The following is a 26,228-nucleotide window of genomic DNA, read 5'->3' as shown; positions in this document are numbered from 1 at the left end:
ACATTTCAGTCCGGAGTGAGCAAAGAGTTTTACTCACTCATCCCAGCTGCTGCAACACCAGCAACTTCACATCAGGGAGGAAGTTCAAATTAGCTCCGTGTTAAATGTTTAACCATCACGGTGACTGAAGGCAGCTGCAAGTCCATGAGGGACTGTTACTGTCAGATTCTGCAGTTCTTGCGGCTGCTCATCGCACCCAGAAGTGAACCCTGGTCAGTGAGCATTGGAGGAGTCTGTTCTGCTGATGTTAGACTTAAACTAGACTGGTGTTTTAATATTGTGGATCTGTGAAAGATAAATCAGTTCTGTATGAAATCCCGTGTCTCGGGTGCTTACTGTCTCTACCACACTCACAATGTACACTAGACTGGCCACTTGGCCGATCTGGTTCCTGCCCTTGTTTCTGTTCCATATCAGAATATTAAACTCTTTCTTCACAGCTCTTTTGAACATCATTGTAACATTTTCACTCATTCAGAGGACGTGCTTCAGACAGCTGGGTTGTTTGCAATGCGCCTCTAAAGTCTGACCGCAGACTAGTGAGTGAATCTTCGATGGAGCAGAGTCAGAAACCAAAGAGTGGCCATCCTGAGTCAGGGTTTTGGGGCTCCGGAAAGAGACGGGGTCTAGAGTTTAAGAGGAGAAGGAAGAAGCGGAATCAGGCCAGCAGGATGTGCCTACAGATGAAAGATCGGAATCATTTTGAAATTGATTGAAAAAAATGCAAAAACACTGGAGGAAATCGACAGAGCAGGCAGAAAATGTGGAGAGGAATAAATAGACAACGTGTAGGCCGGGCTCCTTCAGCAAGTCTAGACCATGTATTCCTCTGTTTAGTTGTTGCCTGAACTGCAGAGTTCCTCCAGCGTTTTGTGTGTGTGCGTCTCTGTATTTCCCAGCAACTGCAGAATCTCTTGTGTTTTATATCTGCCTTTGTAAGAGGATTGTACTTTGGGATTAGATACACTTTGATATTGAGTATATTGTTTATGTGAGCCGCTTTCTGCGTTAAAACACCCGCTGAGTTTTCTATATACAAAAAAAAACTGAGGTATGGACATAGAAGCGGTGCTTGCAGTAACTGTTTAAAATTTCGCCGGCGCTGAAGCATCGATCATATGCGCAGGCGTCCAATGTTGATGACGTATGCGATTATCACGCATGCGCGCAGTTCACAAAAGGCCTATGGAAAACGGCTGCCGGATCGGACGCAGGTAAGCGAATATTTTGGGGCGACTGTCTTAAACAGCGATTTCGAGACAATTCCTGTGAACTCCGCACAGCGTGACCCGTAAACCCGGGACAGTCCTGCTCTCTTCCCTCTCAGCCCCACGGGCCCCGGGGAGCTTCCGGCTGATGAGGGAATGGGAACCGATGGATCTCTCAGACAGAGCTGAGCTCCAGCTATCTAAATGCAAGGATTAGGAACTGGGAGAAAGGGAACAAAATCTTTTACATCACCAGTTGAGAAAATCACCTTTGTTCTATCTCCAATCACTAACAAGAGAAAATCTGCAGATGCTGGAAATCCAAGCAACACACACAAAATGCCGGACTAACTCAGAATTAGTACTCTTTTCCATAGATGCTGCCTGGCCTGCTGAGTTCCCTCCAGCATTTTGTGTGTGTTGCTTGAGCTACCCTCCTTTTGTTCTCGACTTTTCTACCCGTGACGACATGTTTTTGACCCATTCTTTCAGGGAAGATAATGATATCAAAAAACCTTTGCCCTGGGCAACAAGTAGCTTTCACATCACAAATGTGCCAGACTCCAATGAGACAGACTACTGCCCTTCCCTTCATATTCATTGGCATTACCATCACTGAGTTCACCACCGTCAGACACCCAGGGGAGGGTTCAGGGGAAATAGTTATGTACAATACAGAAACTGCTGTTACCTGTGTGTATTGTGGTGATGCAAAAGTTGTTGGAGAGTTTACAAGTGGGAAGAGGTGGAGTGATATTTGGAAATCTGAATTTTTAAAGCATAATTTAGCAAGCAAACCATTTATAGACAATGTGCAAAAGCTTTGCTGGGAAAATCCTCCATTACCTGTTACAGGCCTGTGACATGGTGTGAGAGTGCAGATGAACTGGATCGAACCCAGAGGAGATCACAGTTCTTAAAGACAGTGATTTGCTGGCTGTTAAAATGAATACCTCTCTATATAAAATTCACAAGTGCACATGTCGTTATTGGGTAAGAGAATGCACAGTACAAGATTTATTTGCATACTGGTCATTACAAATTAGAGGGGGCATTGGTGGGAAGGTGGGGAGAACTCCAGTGTCCCTGACACCCTAACCTACAAGATGTGCGTCCAGCTGCACTTTAAGGAGATGGAGCTGAAAATGGATGAATTTTGGATCATCCAGCTGTTGGAGGGGGTGATAGATATGACATGAAGAGAGGTGAGTTGCACCTAAGGTGCAGGACACAGGAAACTGGTTGAGAGACATGAAGGGGAATGAAGTTAAATAGCCATCGCAGAGTACTCTTGTTGCCATCCCACACAACAGCAGGTGGGCCGCATTAGAAACTGTTGGGGAGGGAGTGATTACCTGGCAGAGGAAAGTCAAACAGGTGATAGGGGATTCGTTAGTTAGGGGAACAGAACAGAGGGGGATGAATGGTCAGTCTTGATGGTGTCAAAAGGACCTGACAAGTGTGGTTTGGGATAGGCCGTTTTCTGGCAAAGGAGTACTTGGTAAGCGGGATGCCTTCAGAAGAGACATTTTTGAGAGTGTAGAGTTTGTATGTTGAAAGGTAACTGGTGCAGGGAACTTGGTTTTCAAGAGATATTGAGGCCCCAGATATTTTGTTCCTCTAAATGCCTCAGACTGTTGGGTGCTACCAAGACCCATTAATGACAACAGTATCATAATTCCACCCCCGAGCTCATCTGACTTATTTTGAATCATCTTCTGTTGGTTTCTAAAAGCTTCGAATAGTTTTTGCTCTTTTGTTTGCCCTCTCTTTGACATTTATGTTGGCTTTGGCTTCTCATTTCAGCCACGGTTATGTCTTCCTGCCTTTACAATGCTTCCACTTCTTTGGGATGTATCGATCACTCAGCTCCTGAATTCTCCCAGAAACTCCAGCCATTGCTGCTCCGTTGTCACTCCTACCTTTTCCCTTCCAAACAAGTTTGGCCAGCTTCTCTGTCACAGAAACATGGAGAGGTTCAGTATGGAAACAGGCTATTTGCCCAGTCCAGTCAATGCCAAACAAACATTTAAACTGTCTAATGCAACTAACTGCACCGGGACTATCACCCTCCATACCCGTACCATCCAGGCTCCCATCCAAACTTCTTTTAAATGGTGAAACCGAGCTCATATTCACCACTTGTGCTGGCATCTTATTCCACACTCTCACAACCATTTCAGTAAAGAGCTTTTCCAATGTTCCCATTAAATTTTCACTTCCCCACTTACCCATGACCTATGGTTGTCATTGCACCCATCCTCAGTGGAAGAAGCTGCTTACCTGCACCCTATCTATACTGTCATAATGTTGTCTATTCCCAACAAATCCTCAAAGAAATGTATAATATCTTTGTTTATGTTTAGAGCCTTTTTCAGATGTATAGGATGATGAGGGACACTGATCGTGTGGATAGCCAGAGGATTTTTCCCCAGGGCTGAAACGGCTAACGTGAGGGAGCATAGTTTTAAGGTGCTTGAAAGTTGATACCGAGGGGATGTCAGGGGTAACTTTATTTACACTGAGAGTTGTGGGTGCATGGAACGGATTGCAGGCTATTTGCGTGAGAGTGTTTCAGTTACTGTGGGGCCAGGAACCCATGCAGCTCAGCAGGAAGAGGGAATAATACCAATGGAGAGAGCCAAACTGAGCCAGGTCACAGATTGGAGATGGCAGAAATGCCCCATTCTTATAGAGACAGGAAGAGCATCAGAGAGTTTGATGGTCATTCCTGATACCAGCACTCTGCCCAGTCAGCAGATGATTTCTCTCTCCAACTTGGGTTAAACTTCACTGTAACAGTGTGATACCAGCTCACACCTTGACAACTCAAGTAATCTCATCTGAAATGTTGTCCTACACCCATTGATGGATTTTGTAAATCTTTTTACAGGTTAAAAATGGCAAGGAATTTGCCTAAGGGAATCTCGAACACAACACACTCAGTTTTGTTGTCTCTGTCCAGATATTTAAGAAGTGGAGCAAGGGATTCAGTCGATCATCCTTCCTGCTCAGACTGTCGGGAGGGATTCACTCGATCATCTGACCAACTGGCATGCCCGTTAGATTACATGGGGGGAGCCCATTCATCTGCTCAGACAGTGGGAATGGATTCACTCGGTCATCTCAACTGAAGGTACATCAGCAAGTTCACACTGGGACGAAGCCATTCACCTGTTCTGTGTGTGAGAAGGGATTCAGTCGGTCTTCCCACCAGTGGACACACCAGTCAGATCACACTGGGCAGAGGCTGGTCATCTGAGGAATTTGTGGGGAAGCATTCACTTGGTCATCTGACCTAATGGCTCACCAGCGAGTTCACACTCGGGAGCGGCCGTTCACCTGCTCAGTCTGTGGGAAAGGATTCACTCAGTCATCTCAGTTACTGAGACACCAGTCAGTTCACACTGGGGACAGGCCATTCAACTGCTCAGACTGTGGGAAGGGATTCACTTCATCATATCAGTTACTGACACACCAGTCAGTTCACACTGGAGAGTGGCCAATCACCTGCTCGGACTGTGGGAAGGGATTCACTCGTTCATCTGAACTGAAGGTACATCAGCGAGTTCACACTGGGGAGAGGCCGTTCACCTGCTCGGACTGTGGGAAGGGATTCACTCAGTCATCTCAACTGAAGGTACATCAAAGAATTCACACTGGGGAGAAGCCATTCACGTGCTCGGACTGTGGCAAGGCATTCACTTCATCAGCTCACTTACTGAGACACCAGTCAGTTCACACTGGGGAGAGGCCATTCACCTGCTCAGACTGTGGGAAAGGATTCACTTCATCAAATCAGTTACTGAAACACTGGTCAGTTCACACCGGAGAGTGGCCGTTCACCTGCTCAGACTGCGGGAAGGGATTCACCGAGTTACCTCAACTTAATGTACATCAGCGAGTTCACACCAGAGAGAGGCCATTCACCTGCTCAAACTGTGGGAAGGGATTCGCTTCGTCATCCCATCTGAAGGTACATCAGCGAGTTCACACTGGAGAGAAGCCGTTCACCTGCTCAGACTGTGGGAAAGGATTCACTCAGTTATCTCGACTGAAGGCACACCAGGGAGTTCACACCGGAGAGTGGCCAATCACCTGCTCGGACTGCGGGAAGGGATTCACTTGCTCATCCCATCTGAAGGTACATCAGCGAGTTCACACTGGAGAGAAGCCGTTCACCTGCTCGGACTGTGGGAAAGGGTTCACTCAGTTATCTCAGCTGAAGGCACACCAGGGAGTTCATACCAGAGAGTGGCCAATCACCTGCTCAGACTGTGGGAAGGGATTCGCTTCGTCATCCCATCTGAAGATACATCAGCGAGTTCACACTGGAGAGAAGCCGTTCACCTGCTCGGACTGTGGGAAAGGATTCACTCAGTTATCTCAACTGAAGGCACACCAGGGAGTTCACACCGGAGAGTGGCCAATCACCTGCTCAGACTGTGGGAAGGGATTCGCTTCGTCATCCCATCTGAAGATACATCAGCGAGTTCACACTGGTGAGAGGCCGTTCACCTGCTCAGACTGTGGGAAGGGATTCACTTCATCATCCCATCTGAAGGTACATCAGCGAGTTCACACTGGTTAGAGGCCGTTCATCTGTTCAGACTATGGGAAAGGATTCACTCAGTCATCCATCCTAAAGGCACACCAGCGACTTCACACTGGGTAGAGACCGATCTGCTCAGACTTTGGGAAAAGATTCTCTCAGCCAAATCAACCAGTGTGCATCATTGAGTTCACACTGGGGAGAGGCCGTTCACCTGCTGTGAATGTAGGAAGCGATTCACTCAGTCATCTAATCTTATGTAGCTCTCAGTTCTGCTGGCAGCTTAACAGAGGGGGTTATAGCCCACCCACCCCAGTCTGGCCAAACTGAAGAATCTCGTTTGTGTGGATACTGAGCGATGTGTCCCCTGTGTAATCTGCCCCCGGGGTTCATACTTTCTGTGGACTGTCTCTTTAAAATGTAAAGAGAACCGAGACTGACCTTGGACACGCTGTTGGATTTCTGCAGAAGTGCAGGGTTGCTATGGTGACCAGCTAATGTTTATACTCTCTGTGGTTAAGCAAGGTCAGAATGATCCTTTACCGACACAGAACAAGCAAGCGACTTCTTACAGAGAGAGGGGGCGGAGCTACATGATGGACAGCTGGTGTTCAGCACAACGGTATTTAAACACACGTAACTGCTTTTCTCACAGGACACACGGACGCACGAAGGCTAGTGATGAAAGTTTCTGCCGGTTGGACTTTCTAGCAGGGTGGGATTTGAGGATCGATAAAGAAGAGTCGATCTGTGGCTGTTAGTGCGTGTAAGAGCAACCCTGTGGAATCTACCAGTGAGTCTAACCCTTGCCTGGGTTGGTAGACTTTCTCTTGAAAAGGTGCTCTTGAGTTGGTCACGTCTGGCTAACTTGGAAGATTTGATGGGCATTGGAAAAGGTCGACAAAACCTGTTTACTTGGATTACATCTCCCTCTCCCTCCTTCCCTCCCTCCCTCCTCCGCCCCCCCCCCAATCTTGTGAACTAAATTGAATCTACCACACCATTGTAAGACTATGTCGTTTACCACCGAGGTTTTGGATTTTATATACAGGTGGCCCCCGTTTTTCAGACGCTCACTTTACGACAGCTCACTGTTACGAAAGACCTACATTAGTACCTGTTTTTGTTGACCAAAGAGGATTTTCGCTTTTACGATAAAGATGATGCCTCCTTTATATGTGAGTTCACCCCGAAAAAGACTACCATGACCGTGAAGCCTTGTGCGGCAGTTGTGTACGCATGTGTGTACGTGCATAGCTGTGCACGTGCCGATTTTTTTTCTCTCCAAATCAATTTCAGTTCACTATCTTCCCGATTTTCAGTGAAACTACACTGTAAATACAATATTTCTACTTTATATAGTGTGTATATTTATCATATCATTCCTACTTTTACTATAGGTTAGTGTTATTTTAGGTTTTATGTGCTATTTGGTATGATTTGGTGGGTTATTCTTTGGGTCTGGGAACGTCCAAACTCTTTTCCCATTTAGATTAATGATAATTGCTTCTTCACTTCATGACATTTCGGTTTACAAACGGTTTCATAGGAACGCTCTAACTTCAGATACCGGGGGAAACCTGTATTCACACCTATATATGCATAACATTGCTAACCCTTGGATTATCTGGTTTAAGTTCACTATTATTAGTAGTTACCAATAAGATAGTGTTTGTTAACTGCAAAACCAGACTCCAAGTGTGTTCAATTGTTGCTGGTAGTTTTATAGGTTTGCGTCTGTGTGACACCTGAAATAACAAATGGTACATAATATGTGATTAAACTATTAAGATTTATAATTCTTACTTTGACTATAGGGTTAGTAAAGAAAACAAAAAAAAGAAAAAGGGCCCACTCTCTCTTCTCATCTCTCCCCAGCAAAAGGCCATGAGAATCTCTCTTCCAGACTCACAAGAAAGAACATTTCTGTCATTGGATAATTTTGTCGTGGTTTTTCGTGCCCCACAAACGACCAGGAGACGCAGAAGATTCTTCAAGAAGTATTAAACTTTAATTTGCAAATCAAAGCTGAGACAGTCATTGAGCTAGTTGCTGATTGCCCACCGATCCTTGGACATAGCATGTTTTATAGCAATCTCCTGGCTTAGTTGCATTAGCATATGCAATCGGTCTATAGTTGCGTATCACACGTACATCCGCCACTATTGTTTCTACCCATTGACTTAATCATGTTCTAATCTACATCTCTTAGCTACCTCTCAATAACACGCCATTGTCTTCTACATTCTTAAGATTTCATTCTCCTACTAAATTGGGTACATGCATAGCAAATAGCAAGGTTCAAAGCTGACTACATAGTTTTGGTTACACATCAAATAATCTCAACTTTTATACTCCAATATATCCCCCCTTTGAGACCCAGAGGGTCTCACACAGAGAAAAGATGAAGAGTCTGCGCACAAAAGCCCCAATAAACTCAAGCACTTATTCCCAAATCTTGGGTTAAACTATAATTTTCTGCGCCAAGACCTCAAAGTATTCTCTCCCTGTTACCCTGGGCCGCTGAGCCAAAAACCTGTCCTTCTGTACCTGAGACAGGGAAAAAGACTCAGAAGCCCTTACAATTTACTTCCACACTGTTGTTTTGCTCTTGTTCATCCTGCAGGTGTTGTAGGCTGTAACGATACATTTTCGGTGTTTCTTTCTCCACTAAGCTTGCTTCAGTAATTGCCACGAGCATTGGAAATTGTTTGGTTGCAGCACGCACTACAAGAGATTTGAGACAAGGAAGAAAACAGCACAGCACAAACGCACAGCTCAACAATATAATACTGATAGTTATTGCTACTTTAGTCAGCCATGCTCCCCATCCTCCGAGTCTACTTTCTAACCAATCAAAGAACTGGTGTCCGAACCCTGCATTCTGTTTGACCTCCGTCCGCAGATTCTTTAACTTATTCATTGCTCTGGTGAAAGACCCTTCTGGGCTAGTATTGTTCGGTATGAAAGTGCAGCGTTGTTCTCCAAACATTACACACACACCCCCCCTTTCTCTGCCAAAAGCCAATCCAGTACCTGTCTGTTTTGCCACGGCATCCTGCTAGTTGCATCCAGCTGTTGCCCCAAGGCCTCCAGTGCATCATCAGTGCTGTTGATGAATCTCTGTTGATTGTAGTATATATAGTTTATCCATTCAACATTTTTGCTTACCCCTATCACAAGTTTGATAGCTTCCCAGTGAGCATCTCATGCGGTGTCAGGCATGTCACTCGATTAGTTTGCATGCGGTAACTCATCAATGCTAACGGTAAAGCATCGACCCAATTAAGTTTAGTGTCTGCACAAATTTTGTTTAGTTTGGCTTTCAGGGTTCCATTAATTCTCTCTACCATGCCCTGCGACTGAGGGTGGTATACACATCCAAATCTTTGCTTTATCCTCAGCGCCTCTAGTACCAGTTTGACCACTTTCTGGATAAAAGCTGAACCATTGTCTGAGCTAACTTCTGTAGGTATTCCAAACCTTGGGATCACTTCATTTGTCAGGAATTTTACCACTGTCTTTGCCCCTTGATCTCTTGAAGGTACCACCTCCACCCATCTGCTAAATCGATCAATTACTACCAGCATGTATCTTTTCCCTCTCATTGTCTTTATCATGTCTACGTAATTGATCACTAAATGTTTAAATGGTCCTTCAGGTACAGGAATGTGACCTATTGGGGTTGTAATTCCCTTCCGAACATTATTTTGTGCGCATACCTCGCACTGTGACGAAACAAAGTCCACTGAAGCCTGTAAATATGGTGACCAAAAACCATCCTTCTTTATTTTCCTTATCACTTCCCTCCTTGCGCAAGGGTCCATCCCATGCGCTTCTGAAATCAAAATCGTCAGTAGAGGGGTGGGCGCTACCAACAAACCGTCTTCCCTGCTCCACAAGCCTTCCGGGTTCTGCTTGGCCCCCCCTTTTTCTCCAAATTGTCTGTTCTGCCAAAGTTGCCTTACCTTGTATTTCAATTAGGTCCTCTACGTCAGGTTCTGGAGTTAGGCTTACCTGGGGGGCAATGACAGCTGACGTACACCCAGACGCTTTTCCGGCTGCCTCATCCGCAGCTTGATTTCCCTTTGTTATTACATCATTTCCCTTTTTGTGTGCCTGGCATTTTACTATAGCCAATGCTTTAGGTTTCATTATGGCTTTTATTAAGTCTAGAATTTGCTGACAATGTTGTATGGGATCTCCATTGCCTTTTTTAAAACCTCTGCTTCCACACTGCCCCGAACAAATGGCATACTCCATGAGCATATGCCGAATCAGTATAGATGTCTACTTTCTCACCTTCCATCATTTCACACGCAGCTGTCAGGGCTTTGATTTCTGCTAGTTGGGCGGAACACGGTTGGGGACAGGACTCCATCCTAATAATCTTATAGCTTGACTGATCCTGCTGCACTACTGAGAATCCTGCGTGATTTCCATCATAATCCTTATAACAAGAGCCATCTACGAACAGAACCTTTTTATCTGTATCCTCTAATGGTTCTGACCGTAAATCTGCTCTCAATTTGGCAAATGCCATCGTCTTCCCTACACAGTCATGGGGTTCTCCTTCATAGTCTAAAGGGACAAAATCGGCTATATTACTGGTAGTGCATCTCTGTATAGTTATGTCAGGAAATGTCAATAGCATCTGATACGCTGCTATCCTGGCTGGCGTCAGCACAAATTTCCCTTTTTCCAGCAATTCTGCTACTTTGTGGTGTGTGTACAGAGTTACAGGATAGCCCAGGGTTACCGATGATGCTTTTTCATATGCATAGTACAGCGCCGCCAATCCCTGATAACAGGGTGGGTACCCCTGAGCCACCTCATCTAGTCTCGTACTGTAGTATGCTATCGGCTGCTTTGCTTTTCCTGTGCCTGCCTCTTGTGTTAGAACCGCTGTGACATAACCCTCCTGTCTATTGGATACATGCAAATAAAAAACCTTCTCGTAGTCAGGCAAAGCTAACTGCAATTCCTGCTTAATAGTATTGAAAGCTATCTCCGCCTCTCCATTCCACTGTAAACCGTTCTTCAAATTGGTATGTCCTGCTTCTTTCATTATCTTTCTCAAAGGTGCCACAATCTCAGCATATTCTCCTATCCAATCTGAGCTGTACCCTGCCATTCCCAAAAAACGTCATCATCTGCCCTACAGTCTGGGGTTTGGGGGCCTTAGTTATTGCCTCAATCTGATCTGGTGCTATCGCCTTCTCTCCCTTGGATATTACCCTGCCTAAGTATTCCACTTGCTGCGTGCAAAATTGCAGTTTATTTTTGGATACTTTATGTCCTCCGCGCGCTAGCTTCTCTAACAGAGTTATAGTGTCCTGCTTACACTGTTCCTCGCTGTGGGAGCAAATCAACAGGTCATCCACATACTGTAACAATGTACTTTCCAATGGTATGCCCTCTAGGTCTGCCTTCAATACCTGATTAAAACTATGTGGTGAATGTTTAAATCCTTGCGGCATTCTGGTATAGGTATACCGAGCACATCTGTAAGTAAATGCAAACAGATACTGACACTGGAGCCAAAGGGCCAGAGGAATGCTGAAGAAAGCCGAACACAAATCGATCACTGAAAATTAACTTGCTTCTGGTGGAACATTAGTCAAAAGCGTGTGTGGGTTGGGGACTACCGCTGGCCAGTCCTCTACCACATCATTTACCGCTCGCAAATCATGCACCAATCTCCACTTAGATTTATCTGCTTTTAAGACCGGCAACAACGGGGTATTGCATGGACTGTTTGCTCTTTTAAGCACTCCTATTTCAAGCAACCCCCGCACTGTTGATGCTATTCCCTCTTCTGCTTCTGGTCTTAGAGGGTATTGTGGTCTCCTGGGTGGAATTGCTCCTTTTTTCAGCCTTATTTCCACCGGACTAGCTGTTTTTATTTTCCCTACGTCCGTGTCATGCTGTGACCACAGAATAGACAGCAACTCATCTAACCTTTTATCTTTCTGCTGGCCTCTTTCCTTTCCCAGCAAGGGCATATGTGGTTGGGGAGTTATTTCGACCTCTCTCACTGTCCCTACCATATCTACACTTATCATTATTTTAATACAATCGTTGTCTTCTGATCTCCACACCTCTGGCGTGATTTTCCTCCACACTGTTACCGTTTCAGCACTCTTAACTAAAGGTCCTAAGTCTTTAGACTGATATCCCTTATTTACCAATAACGTTACGTGGGGCGCAGCCTCCGGTATCCTGTACCATTTTTCTAAAAAGGTGTTCCACTTAACTTGTAAAGCTGTCCCCTGCTTTCCAATTATCACAGCCCCCCCCCCCCTTCCAGGTGCTGTTGCGTACATACCTCCAGGTGCCATCTCTCCTCTAACTCCCTGTTCTGAGTCTCGTCAAAAATCACTGTACAATGTAGCTCCGATTTGGGCATTACAGCCCTGGGTAATATAGCCTGCACGCCCTTTTTCCATTTTCCACAGCTTTCCTGAATCTGATCTGCGATGTCTCCTATCCAAAAGACATTAGCCTTCTTGTCTTCTTGCACTATCAATTGAGCCCCTGCTCTTTTTACACTCAGCCCATTTCTGGTGCATTCTAATTTTAATTCCAGTTTCAATAAGGCATCTCTACCTAACAAATTAATCGGAGTTCCTTGAAATACTAGCACCGGCAAAACAATTTCTTTATTTCCCATTCTCAACCGCAGTGGAGCCGTGCACTGTGTCAACTGTGTTTTCCCCGAGAACCCTACCGTCTTAATAAACTTTCCTGACATGGGAAGGTGAAGTGCATACTGTGGCTGTACGCAAGTGTACGTGGCTCCAGTATCTATCATCATTGGTGTCAGTTGCCCTTCTAACATAACCTGAACAATGGGTTCCTCTTCTGCCTCCCTTGTTATCATTGGGTAATGTCCCTTCCCACTCAAGTTCTCGGGGCACCCTAATACCTCGCATAGGGGTTCACAGGTCCGCTTGGGCCTGTGGGGGCTGGTCCTTGGCTGAACTTTAGTTCCTTTCTTATCGGTTCCTGCTGGTGTGTGACAGGCCATAGTATAAACGGACAATCTCTTCTCATGTGCCTGGCTGATTACATTCCCAGCACAATCTCTCTACCTCTCTTTCCCACTGTTTCCTCACTGGTCCCTTTTGCCCATAGCTCCTCTGTCCCCCTCCTTGGGACTTCCAGTCCTGTCTGGGCTGTTTGAATTCAGTCTGTTCCTGATAGGGCATTTGTGGGAAAGTTCCCTAAAAGACATTTATTCAGAATGGAGTTTTCCAGCCCTTGTCTTACAGTATGATTGGTCCCTCCATATAACAGTGCTTTGTCCAGTTCGATGGCTGTACTCGAACTGGTGGTTGCTGGCAGCATCTTTTTGTTTTTCTCTTTTTCCTTCTTTTTGAGTTCTTCGAGCTGCATTTGTATTAACTTTCTTTGCACCTCCCTGCTGCTCAGCCAACCTTCGTTTGTCTTTCTGGTATTTCTCAACCGCATGGACTACGTGGTCTCTAAATTCTTATAGGGTCTTTGACGTCAGCCCAACAACTTCCTCAAATTTGGATTTTACTTGTGGAGGCATTGCATCCAAAATGCTATGTCGGAACAGTGAGGTCATAAATAAGCTATTCTCCACTCAGTCTCCAGTCACCACCTTTTCAACTGGTTTTCTACGTAGGCTGCTGGGTTTTCAGTGTCTCCCAGTGGATCCCCTTTTAAGGCTTTGTGGTCCACTTTAGGTGGATAAAGCTTTCTGAGGGACTGCCATACCCTCTGCCTCACTCTGTCAAACCCGTCTCCATCAGTTCTCGGGACGTTCGAGTTTACTATGCCAACCATTTCCATTAGTTCGTTAAATTTGGAGGTTCCCATCAACCTTATCAACAGTGCCTTCAAATCTCCCATAGCCAGTAATCGTCCCGCTGTTTCTTCTTCAAAGGCTCTAATCCATTTCCCTGCTCCTTCATGTAAATTGGGCAGAGTGTTTTTCAGCCCTTCTAGGTCCTGGGATCCCCAGGGGATATACTGCACTTGTCCTGATCCTTTAACTAACAACGGCATCATTCTTCCTCCTTCTTCCCACCTGCCCCGGCTCTCCTCCTCACCTGACTCCCCAACTGCCTCAGGGTATGTCTTTACTGCCTCCCACACAAATGTCTCCGGGGTCCTGCTCTTCCCTCGGTCTCCCTGTGCAGTCCTCCCTTTCTGTCTTGATTCAATACTTGGTTGGCCCCTGGAGTATTTTTCCCATCTCTCCTGGCAATCCCCTTTCAGTAACTTAACTAGCTCTCTCTCTACTTCCGCAAGTCGCTCCCCTACTGCCTCCTTCTGTCCTTCTAGGCTTCTGCCTCCTACCTCTTCCCCACAAATTCTCGTATCCTCTCTCTTTCCACTTAACACTTGCTCCTCCGATGAGTCACTTTCTTTTCTAGTCTGTTTATTTCTATGGTATAACCGATACTCCTCATACTCCTTTTCCTCTCTCAAATATTTCATTCGTTCAATCCCTTCTTCCATTTCTCTCTGTACCTGTTCTATCTTTATCCTTTCTGCCAGTATCTCCTTCCATATCGCCGCTTTTTCCTTTTCGTATTGTTTTTTTTCCTCATTATCCCAAACCTGAACTTCTCCCTGCATGTTTACTGTTCCCGTCAGCAGGGGGCACTGTTTAGGGGTTCCTTCCTCATTATAGGGAGGGGGTTTTTCTGTTTCTTTCGCATCCGGGTACGGAGCCGAAGCCAGCTTCTCACCGTACCCTTCTCTCTCTCTAACAGGCTGTTTCTCCAGCACCTTAGTGTTTTCCTCGCTTGTAATCAATATTCTACCTGTCCTCCTCAGCCTTTCCCCCTCCGTTCTGAAGAGTTTTAGCACTTCCACTTCTCGTTCTCTTTTTTGCCCTCTTTTCTTAGATTTATCTTTTGGTTTGTAATTTTTTATTAGTCCCTCCATTTCTTCGCACAAATTTACATCAAACGTTCCTTCTCTTGGCCACTTTGTGACCAGGTTTTTGGTTCTTTTTTCCCATTTTTATTAAGTTTTTGTGATCTCATTTTTAATTAACGGGAATTTTTTGCTCAGAATCTCTACTGCTGTTCCTTTACCTGTCATGTTATTCGCTCTTTTTAAGGTATTTCAGAGATTCACAGTTTCTTTACTGGATAATATTATTTACTCTAGTCTAACACCACGTGGACTTTGTCTTCCTAGTCTAACACCACGTGGACTTTGTCTTCCTGTAACACCACGTGGACTTTGTCTTCCTGTAACACCACGTGGACTTTGTCTTCCTGTAACACCACGTGGACTTTGTCTTCCTGTAACACCACGTGGACTTTTTCGTAACTAAACTTACTCTAATTCTACGCCTAGTCTATTTTCCTTTCCCTGCCCGTTCAGCCCTTCGTTTCATACGAAGCGGTACCCACAGGGATTTACCAACACCACGTGGAATTTTTCTTAACTTCTTATTAACATTTGTACTTACCCTCACTGCAGTGTTCTTGATCAATCCTCTGAGCCTCCTCTGTTAACCCCCAATTCTGCCAGATTCTTTGGACCGGAGAGACCCTTCGACAGTGGTTCCACACTTCTGAGACTCCAAGACCTCCCCAAAGCCAACAGAATTCTTAGTCCGAATTGTCGCGAAAAGCACTTAACTTTTGTTTGGGTGTACCTTTAATTCTGTTAGCCTTGTGGGGGTCCCTAGAGGACTGGGAAGCGTTCCCAATCTGCCGTTTCCCTTCCGCAGGTCTCTATCCGGTCCTGCCTTGGTCGCCAATTTTGTCCTGGTTTCTTGTGCCCCACAAATGACCAAGAGATGCAGAAGATTCTTCAAGAAGGGTTAAACTTTAATTTGCAAATCAAAGCTGAGACAGTCATTGAGCTAATCGCTGACAGCCCCCCCCCCCCCGATCCTCGGACACAGCATTTTTTATAGCAGTCTCCTGGTCCAGTTGCATTAGCATATGTAATCGATCTATAGTTGCGTATTACTCGTACCTCACGTACATCATGTCCCTATTGTTTCTACCCATTGACTTAATCATGGTCTAATCTACATCTCTTAGCTACCTCTCATTAACACACCATTGTCTTCTACATTTTTAGGATACATGCATAGCAAATAATAGTCCTAGGATTATGTGACTTAATTATGTTCTAATCTACATCTCTTTAGTTCTTTGGCTACCACTCATTAACATACTATTGTCTTCTACATTCTTAGGATTTCAGTCTGCTACTAAATTGGGTACATGCATAGCAAATAGCAATCTCAGAACTGACGAATGTTCTAATCTACATTTCTTTAGTTCTTTAGCTACCTCTCATTAACATACTATTGTCTTCTACATTCTTAAGTTTTCATTCTTCTACCCATGCATATCAAATAGCAGTTTCAATCAAATGGCACGTTTCAAAACTGACTTCATAGTTTTGGTAAATTTATACTTTTATACTCCACTAACAGCAAGGGAGATGAGGCTGAGTACAGAGCTATGGTGGAAATCTTTGTCACATGGTACAAGCAGAATCATCTGCAGCTTAATGTGAAAAAGACTAAGGAGCTGGTGGTGGACCTGAGGAGGGCTAAGGCATCGGTGACCCCTGTTTCCATCCAAGGGGTCAGTGTGGACATGGTGGAAGATTACAAATACCTGGGGATACGAATTGACCATAAACTGGACTGCTCAAAGAACACTCAGGCTGTTTACAAGAAGGGTCGGAGCCGTCTCTATTTCCTGAGGAGACTGAGGTCCTTTAACATCTACCAGACGATGCTGAGGATGTTCTACGAGGCTGTGGTGGCCAGTGCTATCACGTTTGCTGTTGTGTGCTGGGGCAGCAGGCTGAGGGTAGCAGACACCAACAGAAACAACAAACTCATTCGTAAGGCCAGTGATGTTCTGGGGGTGGAACTGGACTCTCTGGCGGTGGTGTCTGAAAAGAGGATGCTGTCCAAGTTGCATGCCATCTTGGACAATGACTCCCATCCACTCCATAATGTACTGGTTAGGCACAGGAGTACATTCAGCCAGAGACTCATTCCACCGAGATGTAACACTGAGCGTCACAGGAAGTCATTCCTGCCTGTGGCCATCAACCTTTTCTAATCTTCCCTCGGAGTGTCAGACACCCTGAGCCAATAGGCTGGTCTTGGACTTATTTCCACTTGCAAAGATTAACTTATCATTATTTAATTATTGATGGTTTTATATTGCTATATTTCTACACTATTCTTGGTTGGTGCGACTGTAACAGAACTCAATTTCCCTCAGGATCAATAAAGTACGTCTGTCTGTTCTACAGGTTCCGCAGTGTTAAAATGAGAGAACAGTTGCTGTAGATTTTATCTGGTCATCTTTACAAATCTACATACGAATTATCACCGAAAGTGACTTGTCATGAGGGGTATCATCTTCAAATGAATGACTACATCACACCCAGGCAAGGGTTAACACATAAGTGGTCTCCACAGGATATCCCAAATCAGATCCACTCCTACAGATCAAACGAGGTGACAACCACACATTCGATGTACGCTGAATCGATAATTAACCCACCCTTGTGGGCATAGGAAAATTGCAATCAGTGACCCTTGGTCACTAGTTCCCTTGTTTTGATCCTTCCATTTTTCCTCCTTCGTCTCCAACTGACTCTGAGTGTCTGTGTCCTCGGTTAAAACTAAACAAGCTGCGAGCGATGTAAACAAGCTGCAAGTCAGACTGATTCACCTTCTTAATCTCTCTCTCTTAAAATGACAGTCCACAGCAAACGAAACCCAGGGATTCATAACAATGGCCACGCCCCACTATGAACTGACTTGTGTTCCAGTATTTGGGATGACTGAGTGAATCCTTTCCCACAGACTGGGCAGGTGAACGGCTTCTCCCCAGTGTGAACTTGCTGATGTCTCTGTAGGTTGGATGACCGAGTGAATCTCTTCCCAGAGACTGAGCAGGTGAATGGCTTCTCCCCAATGTGAACTCGATGATGTCTCTGTAGATTGGCTAACTGAGTGAATCTCTTCCCACATTCTGAGCAGGTGAACGGCTTCTCCCCAGTGTGAACTCGCTGATGTACCAGTAAGGGGTATGACTCAGTGAATCCTTTCCCACATTCTGAGCAGGTGAAAAGGAACTCCCCAGTGTGAACTTGCTGGTGTGCCAGTAGTTGAGATGACCGAGTGAATCCTTTCCCACAGACTGAGCAGGTGAACGGCTTCTCCCCAGTGTGAACTTGCTGATGACTATGTAGGTTGGATGACCGAGTGAATCTCTTCCCACAGACTGAGCAGGTGAATGGCTTCTCCCCAATGTGAACTCGATGATGTCTCTGTAGATTGGATGACTGAGTGAATCTCTTCCCACATTCTGAGCAGGTGAATGGCTTCTCCCCAGTGTGAACTCGCTGATGTACCAGTAAGGTGTATGACTCAGTGAATCCTTTCCCACATTCTGAGCAGGTGAAAGGCCACTCCCCAGTGTGAACTTGCTGGTGTGCCAGTAGTTGAGATGACCGAGTGAATCCCTTCCCACACTCTGAGCAGGTGAATGGCCTCTCTCCAGTGTGAACTTGCTGATGATTCTGTAGGTGGGATGACTGAGTGAATCTCTTCTCACAGACTGAGCAGGTGAATGGCCTCTCCCCAGTGTGAACTCGCTGATGATTCTGTAGGTGGGATGACTGAGTGAATCTCTTCTCACAGACTGAGCAGGTGAATGGCCTCTCCCCAGTGTGAACTCGCTGATGTCTATGTAGGTAGGATGACTGAGTGAATCCCTTCCCACAGACTGAGCAGGTGAACAGCCTCTCCCCAGTGTAAACATGCTGGTGTGCCATTAGGTCAGATGACTGAGTGAATCCTTTCCCAGATATTCAGCAGATCACCAGCCTTTGCCCAGAGTGAACTGACTGTTGTGTCCACAAGTGGGAAGAATGACTGAATCCTTTCTCACACACAGAACAGATGAATGGCCTTGCCCAGTGTGAACTTGCTGATGTACCTTCAATTGTGATAACCGAGTGAATTCATTCCCACTGTTTGAGCAGGTGAACAGCCTTTCTCCTGTGTAAAATGACGGGTTGCCAGTTGGTCAAATGACCGAGTGAATCCCTCCCCACAGTTTGAGCAGGAAAGATGGTCGATTGAATCCCTTGCTCCACTTCTTAATTATCTGGACAGAGACAACCAAACTGGTGTGCCATGTTTGAACTTCCTGGAGACAAATTCCTTATTGTTTTTAACCTGTAAAAAGATTTACAAAATCGATCAGTGGGTTTAGGACAACATTTCAGATGAGATTACATGAGTTGCCAAGGTTTGATCTGGTATCACACTGTTACAGTGAGGTTCTACCCAAGTTGGACAGAGAAATCATCTCCTGACTGGGCAGAGTGCTGGTATCTGGAATGACCATCAATTCCCTGATGCTTTTCCTGTTTCTATAAGAATGGAGCATTTCTGCCATCTCCAGTTTGTACCTTGGCTGAGTTGGACTCTCTCCATTGGTATTATTCCCTGTTCCTGCTGAGCTGCATGGGTGCCTGGCCCCACAGTAACAAAAACAGTCTCACGCAATTAGTCTTTCTTGATGTGCATCTGGGATTTTCTTTTATGTATTATTAACTTAAAGTGCCACAGTTTTAATGCCATATAAAAAATTCCTGTTGAGGTGAATGGTTGGTCCCGCACAGCCATTAAAAAGACAGAGTGAATTTTTGTAATATTTCACATTCTTGTAGAAAATTACAACACAGAAACATGCCCTTTGGGCCATCTAGTCTGTGCTGAACTACTTAATCTTCCCACTCCCATACCCCTACCATGCAGGTACCTACATGAACCTCTGAAATGTTGAAATCGAGCTTGCATGCACCACTTGTGCTGGCTGCTCATTCCACACCCGGATGACCGTCTGTGTGAAGAAGATTCCCCTCATGTTCCCCTTAACATTTCACCTTTCACCCTTAACCCATGGCCTCTGGTTGTACTCCCACCCCATCTCAGTGGTAAAAGCCAGCTTGCATTTACACTATCTATGCCCCTCTATCACAATCAAATCTCCCCTCAATCTCCTACAGTCCATGGAATAAAGTCCTGACCTGTTCAATCTTTCCTTATAACCCAAGTACTCCAGACCTGGCAACATCCTTGTGAATTTTCTCTGAACTCTTTCAAAGTCCTTACATCTTTCCTGTAGGTTGGTGATCAAAACTGCACTCAGTACTCCAAATTAGGCCTCACCAATGTCTTCTACAAGTCAACATAACATCCATCTATTGTTGTCAGTACTCTTGTTCATGAAGGCCATTGGGCTAAAATCTTCCCTTCCGTCTCTATCTAACTGTGATACCACTTTCAGTGAATTAAGGACTTTCTTCTACAAGAGGTCCCTTTCTTCTACAACACTCTTGCGTGCCTGACCAGTCACTGTGAATGACCTCCCTTGGTAGGTCAGACCAAAGTGCAACAACTCACACTTGTCTGCATTAAATTCCTTTTTCATTTCTCAAACAATTTTGCCAGCTGGTCCAGATCGCACTGCAAGTTTAAATGCTTTTTTGGCATTGACTAGATGGGACAAATAGCCTGTTTCTTTACTGAACTTCTCCATGTTTCTATGGCAGAGAAGCTGACCAAACTTGTTTGGAAGGGAAAGGGTAGGAGTGACAATTGAGCAGCAGTGGCTGGAGTTTCTGGAGCAATTCGGGGCCTGAGTGATTCCACAGAAGTGGAAGCATTAGAAAGACAGGAGGACACAACTGTGGCTAAAATGAGAAGCCAAAGCCAACATAAATGTCAAAGAGAGGGCAAACAAAAGAACAAAAACTATTCGGAAGCTTTGAGAAACCAAAAGAAGACAACAAAAAAATTCAGATGAGCTCAGTGCGTGGAATCATGACTTGTAGTCATTAATGGGTCTCAGTAGCACCCAACAGTCTGAGGCATTTAGAGGAACAAAATATACGAGGCTTCAATTTCTCTTCAAAAGCAAGGTTCCCTGGACCAGTTACCTTTCAACCTTCATTTTGGCAGCCACATACAAACTCTGCATCCTCAAAAATTCACATCTGAAGGCCTCCCACTTACAGGTACACCTTTGCCAGGAATCAACCTGTCCCAAACCACACTTGTCAGATCCTTTCTGATACCATCAAAATTGACCTTTCTCCAATTTGGAATCTCAACCCGTGGTCCAGACCTCTCTTTTTACATATTTACTTTGAATCTCATGGCATTATGATCACAAATTCTGTCACCAGCCCTGGATCATTTCCTAACAGCTTATTGTTCACTTCTATATTAGAGATTCTACATACTGATTAAGGGCACATTTGACAAACTCTACCCCATCTAGTCCTTTTATAGTATGGGAGTCCTAGTCAATATATGGAAAGTTAAAAATCACTTACTGAATCAACCTTTTTGTTTATTGGCATGGTCTGCAATCTCTCTACACATTTGTTCCTCTAAATCCCTCAGACTGTTGGGTGTAAACAAGTCCCAATATTGGCAAGAATATCATAATTCCCTGTCCTGAGCTCATCTGGCTTTCCTCTGATGCTTCTTGCATTGTGATATATACAGCTCAGCACATTCATCGCACCAGGCTCAACCATCTAACTGCTGAATCTATGATCTGAACATCTGACTAGTGTCAAGGAAACAAACCCTCCGTCATTGTCACAAAAACAAAGGAGCTGATTGTGGACGACAGGAGGAATGGAGACAGGATAACCCCTATTGACATCACTGGATCTGGGGTTAAGAAGGTGAACAGCTTTAAGTTCCTCGGCATAAACATCACCAAGCACCTTACATTGTCTGTACATACCAGCTGTGTTGTGAAAAGAGCACAGCAGTACCTCCTTCACCTCAGACAGTTGAAAAAGTTGGGGATGGGGACCAAAATCCTGAGGACTTTCTACAGGGACACAATTGAGAGCATCCTGACTGGCTGCATCACTGCCTGGTATGGGAATTGTACTTCCCTTAATTGCAGGAAACTGCAGAGAGTGTTGCGGACAGTCCAGCACATCCGTAGTGGTGAACTTTCCACTATTCAGTACATTTACACAGACAGGTGTATAAAAAGGGCCCAAAGGAGATCAGGGACCAAATTCACCACAATCACAAACTGTTCCTGCTGCTACCATCCAGGAAACGGTACCACAGCAAAAGGACCAACAGGCTCCTGGACATCATCTTGCACCAGGCCATCAGACTGATTAATTCATGCTGATACAATTGCATTTCGATGTTATATTGACTGTCCTATGTACAAACGATCTATTATAAATTACCATAAATTACACATTGCACATTTAGATGGAGACATAACATAAAGATTTCTACTCCTCATGTTTATGAAGTATGTATCTAATAAAGTCAATTCAATTCAATTCACCCTCTCCATTATCTGTTTGGCTCCCATTCCCCTTGCAGCTTATTTTAACCACATCACCCGTTCCACCCACACTAGCACTAGCACGCCTTACCACTTGGATATCAGTTCCCTCTTGTTCTGTTCCCCTAACTAATGAATCCCCTATCACCCCTTTGACTTTTCTCTGTCAGGTAATCCCCTTCACCACCAGTTTCTAAAGTGGTCTACCTTTTGTTGTGTTTGATGGGCACTAGAGTACTCTGCAATGGCTATTTAACCTCATTCCCCTTCCTGACTCTCTCCCAGTTTCCTGTGTCCTGCACCTTGGGTGTAACTCACCTCTCTTCATGTCATATCTATCACCCCCTCCAACTCCCGGATGATCCGGAATTCATCAATTTCAGGTTCCAACTCCTTAACGTGCAGGGTGCACATCTTATAGGTGAGGACATCAGGGACACTGGAGGTATCACCACCTTCCCACCAATGTTCCGTCTAATTTGTAATGACCAGTGTGCACATAAATCATGTACTGTGCACTTTTTTTAACTCAGTGACATGTGCACAGTGAATTTTATACAGAGAGGTAATCGTTTTCACAGCTAGCAAATCACTGTTGATAAGTACTTTGATCTCCTCTGGGTTTGATCGAGTTCATCTGTACTCTCACACAAACTATGTAGCAGGCCTGTAACTGGTAATGAAGGATTTTCTCACCAAAGCTTTTGCATATTCTCCATATGTGGTTTGCTTGCTAAATTATGCTTTAAAAAGTCAGATTTGCAAATATTACTCCACTTCTTCCCACTTAGAAATTCTCCAGCACCTCTTGCATTGCCACAATACACACAGGTAACACCAGTTTCTATATTGGGCATAAATATTTCCCCTGAACCCTCCTGACGAATTGAGGGTATATAAAAAAATTCATTTTGAACCTGTGTAACCTCTGGCTAAAAGAATAATTGGGAGTGAATAGGAATTTTAACTGAAGTGAACTCAGTCTTCAGCGTTTAGCTAAGACAGACTCATTACCAGTTCTCTGCGGCTTGCAGAGAGACACATTGAGAGTTGATAACATTATACATTGTATCCTCTTTTGAGTAAAGGGAGAAGGACTCACTGATAAGGACAGGAATGAACATTTGTTTGTAATTAAGTCAGGGCCTTGCAAAGGGAATAACTGATAAGGACTGGACAGTACTTCCATCTATAATTAAAACCATTTAGCAAACTCTGTTATCCAAGTAATTAAGTTTTGCACCAACACACTTAGTGGGCGTGCCAGTTCAAATAACAACTTGCAATATTAATGTATGGGATGTACTATGTATAAATATACGGCTGTAACCCAAGTCATTCGACTTGTCAGAAGGTGGCAGTGCTTACGTGCCTTCACTTTGACAAATGGGTCTCAAACTCCTGCAGGCATTTGAATGCACAATAAACCGTGGTGTCGATAAGAAGCTGGTCTCCTGAGTTTTATTCAGATTCAACTTTAACATTTGGCATCACGGACAGGATCCCAATATAGGGAGTGCTGAGCAGACGGGCTGAGTGAGCAGCTGGACCACTCTGGGGACTGCGGAGACCGAACGAGAGTCCAATGGGTATTTTAAATTTGTAACTCACTGTTAGTTCCTTTGGACGTACGGTGCCTCACCCAAGGCTGATCACATACCTTGACAGGATCGGGAAAGAATTTGTTGGCAGATTTGTATAAGGTAGGCAAAATTTTACTAAATGGCCAGGAGGCAGACGTGCCAGGTAAATTCATCAATTAAGCAGGAGGTGCCAGCCGGGTAAATTTATCTCATTGTTCATTGAGCAGGAGGCTTTGTGCCCGATAAATTACTTAGAGACCATTGGTCAATTCCAGTCAATTGATACGAGTGGGCCAGCAGCAGCCCAATACAATTTGTGTGAGAGTTCTCAAGACAAGGAAAAATATTTGTGAATGTTGAGTGCAGTGCTGAATAAGAAATTGGGGAACAAAATGTGGCCACGGATGGGGGAGGGTGCAGGAGCCTGGGTTATTACCTCATGAGAACAAGCAGTAAATTTGATTTGGAAAAAGAACTGAGGAAATAAGTGGAAATTGTTGAAAAGGGAATGGAAGGAAAAGGCAGATGTAAAGCAGAACTTTGCTGGCTATGCCACTGGTGGCATAATGGCTTCAGCATTGGACTTCGAGGCGAGAGGTCCCGAGTTCAAATCCAGCCGACTCACTTGCACATTTTCATCTGTGCTGGGTTAGAGCTGGTGAACAAAACCAGCAGAAGGCAATGGCAAACTACTGCTGTTACTTGCCTTGTACATGATTTCCCAACACCACACAGCGGCGTGGAAGGAAATCCTCGGCTAACTGGAAAAAATTCCGGATGTGACATACCTTTAAAGTGGAACAGTATATTATCAGCAAGTTGGAGGAATAATGCATGTGATAAAGGGATAGAGTAGTGGTCACCAACCATTTTAAGCCCAAGATCCCCTACCTTGGTCTTAGTCAAATGCAAGATCGACCCAGATCAATTAGTTACACGCATGCGCACCAGGGCAGAAAAGACCGGAAGTAAAACCCCACAACCTGGAAGTAGAAATAATGTATAAACACTGGGGCACCCGCCCTTTTTTTTGCACCGCAGACCGGTTTAATATTGACAATATTCTTGTGGACCGACCAACGGGGGATGGGGTGGGTGGGGGTGCTAAACACAATAGGAATACAGCGATACTCATAAGTTCCTTATGTCCAGTCTATTCCGTAATTCAGTTTTTGTGGCGCTCGGCACTTAGCTTCTGTCCCGCGCTGCTCACGTTTTCTCCGCTGAAAAAACTCAACACGTTTTCGTTTAAGTGCAGGGTGCTTGGACTCGGGGTACCCAAGTGGTTTTGAGGGCTTCATTGCCTCATTGGACAGCCTCCTGCCCGCCCGCCGCCAGATGCCTTGGCTTGGTTTGGTTGGTCGTGGGTTGGGTGAGAGGACAATGTCAGGGCCGGAGGTCCCTGTGCCGGAGCCGCGGCAGTCACAGTCCGGAGAGAGTGACCAACCGAGCAAGGAGTGTGACAGGGCACGAGCCCGCCCCCCCAGTAGGACCTATCAGCTGACAAAAGTTTGTTTCAGTAGATCACAGCACGGTAGCTGCTCTGATACCTATGAAACGCTGAGCCCGAATTAGGTCGTCTGCGAATATTTTACTGCCGGATTCCCCACGAACATTCGGTGTGCTAAACCGGTTTAGAGGCAGCACTCCAGGCCAGTAGTCACGGCACTTCCCACCGGCCGCCCGAGGCCAACTGGTGATCTCTGGCATGAGGGTGTCACTGCGGTTAGGCGACTGATGACCTCGCATGCACTCAAGTTCAACAGTGGGCTGACAGGGAATGAGGAAAGGTGCAGCTGACTCATGTTGTTTCCTCGCGGCCCAGTGGTTGGGGACACTGTGTAGTTACACGCATGTAGAAAGAATGGAACTAAAACCCCACAACCCGGAAACAATCTCTCAACAGTATTTGTGTATTTATTTTTCTTTTTTTTCGGGATCTACTGGGAAAGTCTCAAAGGTAGACGAGTCGATCGCAATCGACAGGTTGGCGACCACTAGGATAGAGGTAAGTACTGCAGAAGGAACACCAAAGGTGGGGAGACGTTAAAAACAGAGCGTGAATGGATGGATGGGCGCGGAAAACGACAGCAGGAAAAACAACGTAAGCAAACCAAGGCCGGTCTACATAGGAGAGCAGGGCAGGAATGTCAGTCTAAAGTTAGAACTGATAGGGAAACACGGGATCCCATACCCGTGTCTGGCATATCGACCCTGTATGAGTTTTGTGGCCTGCTACAGCACTTTCGCAGGAGACCAAGCCTTTAATGATGGGAATCTGTCCCCCCAATTTAATGCCCTACTGCTCCAATGCTTACCAACTAAGTTAACCAACATCATTAACAAATAATATGGATTGGCCTGACAATGACCAAAATCGAATGCAACGAGCTTTGACATATCATTGGAACAGGGCTTTCGAATGCCAATCAACCCCGAAGGGAACTAATATTACAGGTGAATGGAGACTGCCTCTGTCTGTCGATAGAGTAGCACTAAT

General features: G+C 45.1%; 2 protein-coding genes across 4 annotated transcripts in view; one reads left to right on the top strand and one right to left on the bottom strand.

The window, feature by feature from the left end:
* Positions 1 to 1,150: 1,150 nt before the first annotated feature.
* LOC140723915 (uncharacterized) lies at positions 1,151 to 7,565 on the top strand. Its single transcript, XM_073038457.1, has 2 exons — positions 1,151 to 1,214; positions 4,102 to 7,565. The coding sequence occupies exon 2, from the start codon at positions 4,510 to 4,512 to the stop codon at positions 5,797 to 5,799; it is 1,290 nt and encodes a 429-aa protein (XP_072894558.1). The 5' UTR covers positions 1,151 to 1,214; positions 4,102 to 4,509; the 3' UTR covers positions 5,800 to 7,565.
* LOC140723916 (uncharacterized) overlaps positions 2,908 to 26,228 on the bottom strand; it is a 37,121-nt gene continuing 13,800 nt past the window's right edge. For 2 of the 3 annotated variants that reach the window (XM_073038458.1, XM_073038459.1), the window contains exon 3: positions 17,067 to 18,982. In XM_073038458.1, coding sequence (XP_072894559.1) covers positions 17,524 to 18,576 — 1,053 coding nt within the window. In that variant the 5' untranslated portion in view covers positions 18,577 to 18,982 and the 3' untranslated portion in view covers positions 17,067 to 17,523. Of the gene's footprint in view, positions 3,164 to 17,066; positions 18,983 to 26,228 lie in introns of those variants that run through there. The other variant, XR_012098002.1, reaches the window with a different exon arrangement.

This window comes from Hemitrygon akajei, unplaced genomic scaffold (assembly GCF_048418815.1).
Source record: "Hemitrygon akajei unplaced genomic scaffold, sHemAka1.3 Scf000147, whole genome shotgun sequence".
NCBI classification, from domain to species: Eukaryota; Metazoa; Chordata; class Chondrichthyes; order Myliobatiformes; family Dasyatidae; genus Hemitrygon; species Hemitrygon akajei.
The sequence above is the reverse complement of the archived record's forward strand: the minus strand, read 5'-3'. Positions and strand labels throughout refer to the sequence as shown.

What these genes read in the sequence shown, in the direction of transcription:
- LOC140723915 (XM_073038457.1), top strand. Translation starts at nt 4,510, where the DNA reads ATGGCTCACCAGCGAGTTCACACTCGGGAGCGGCCGTTCACCTGCTCA.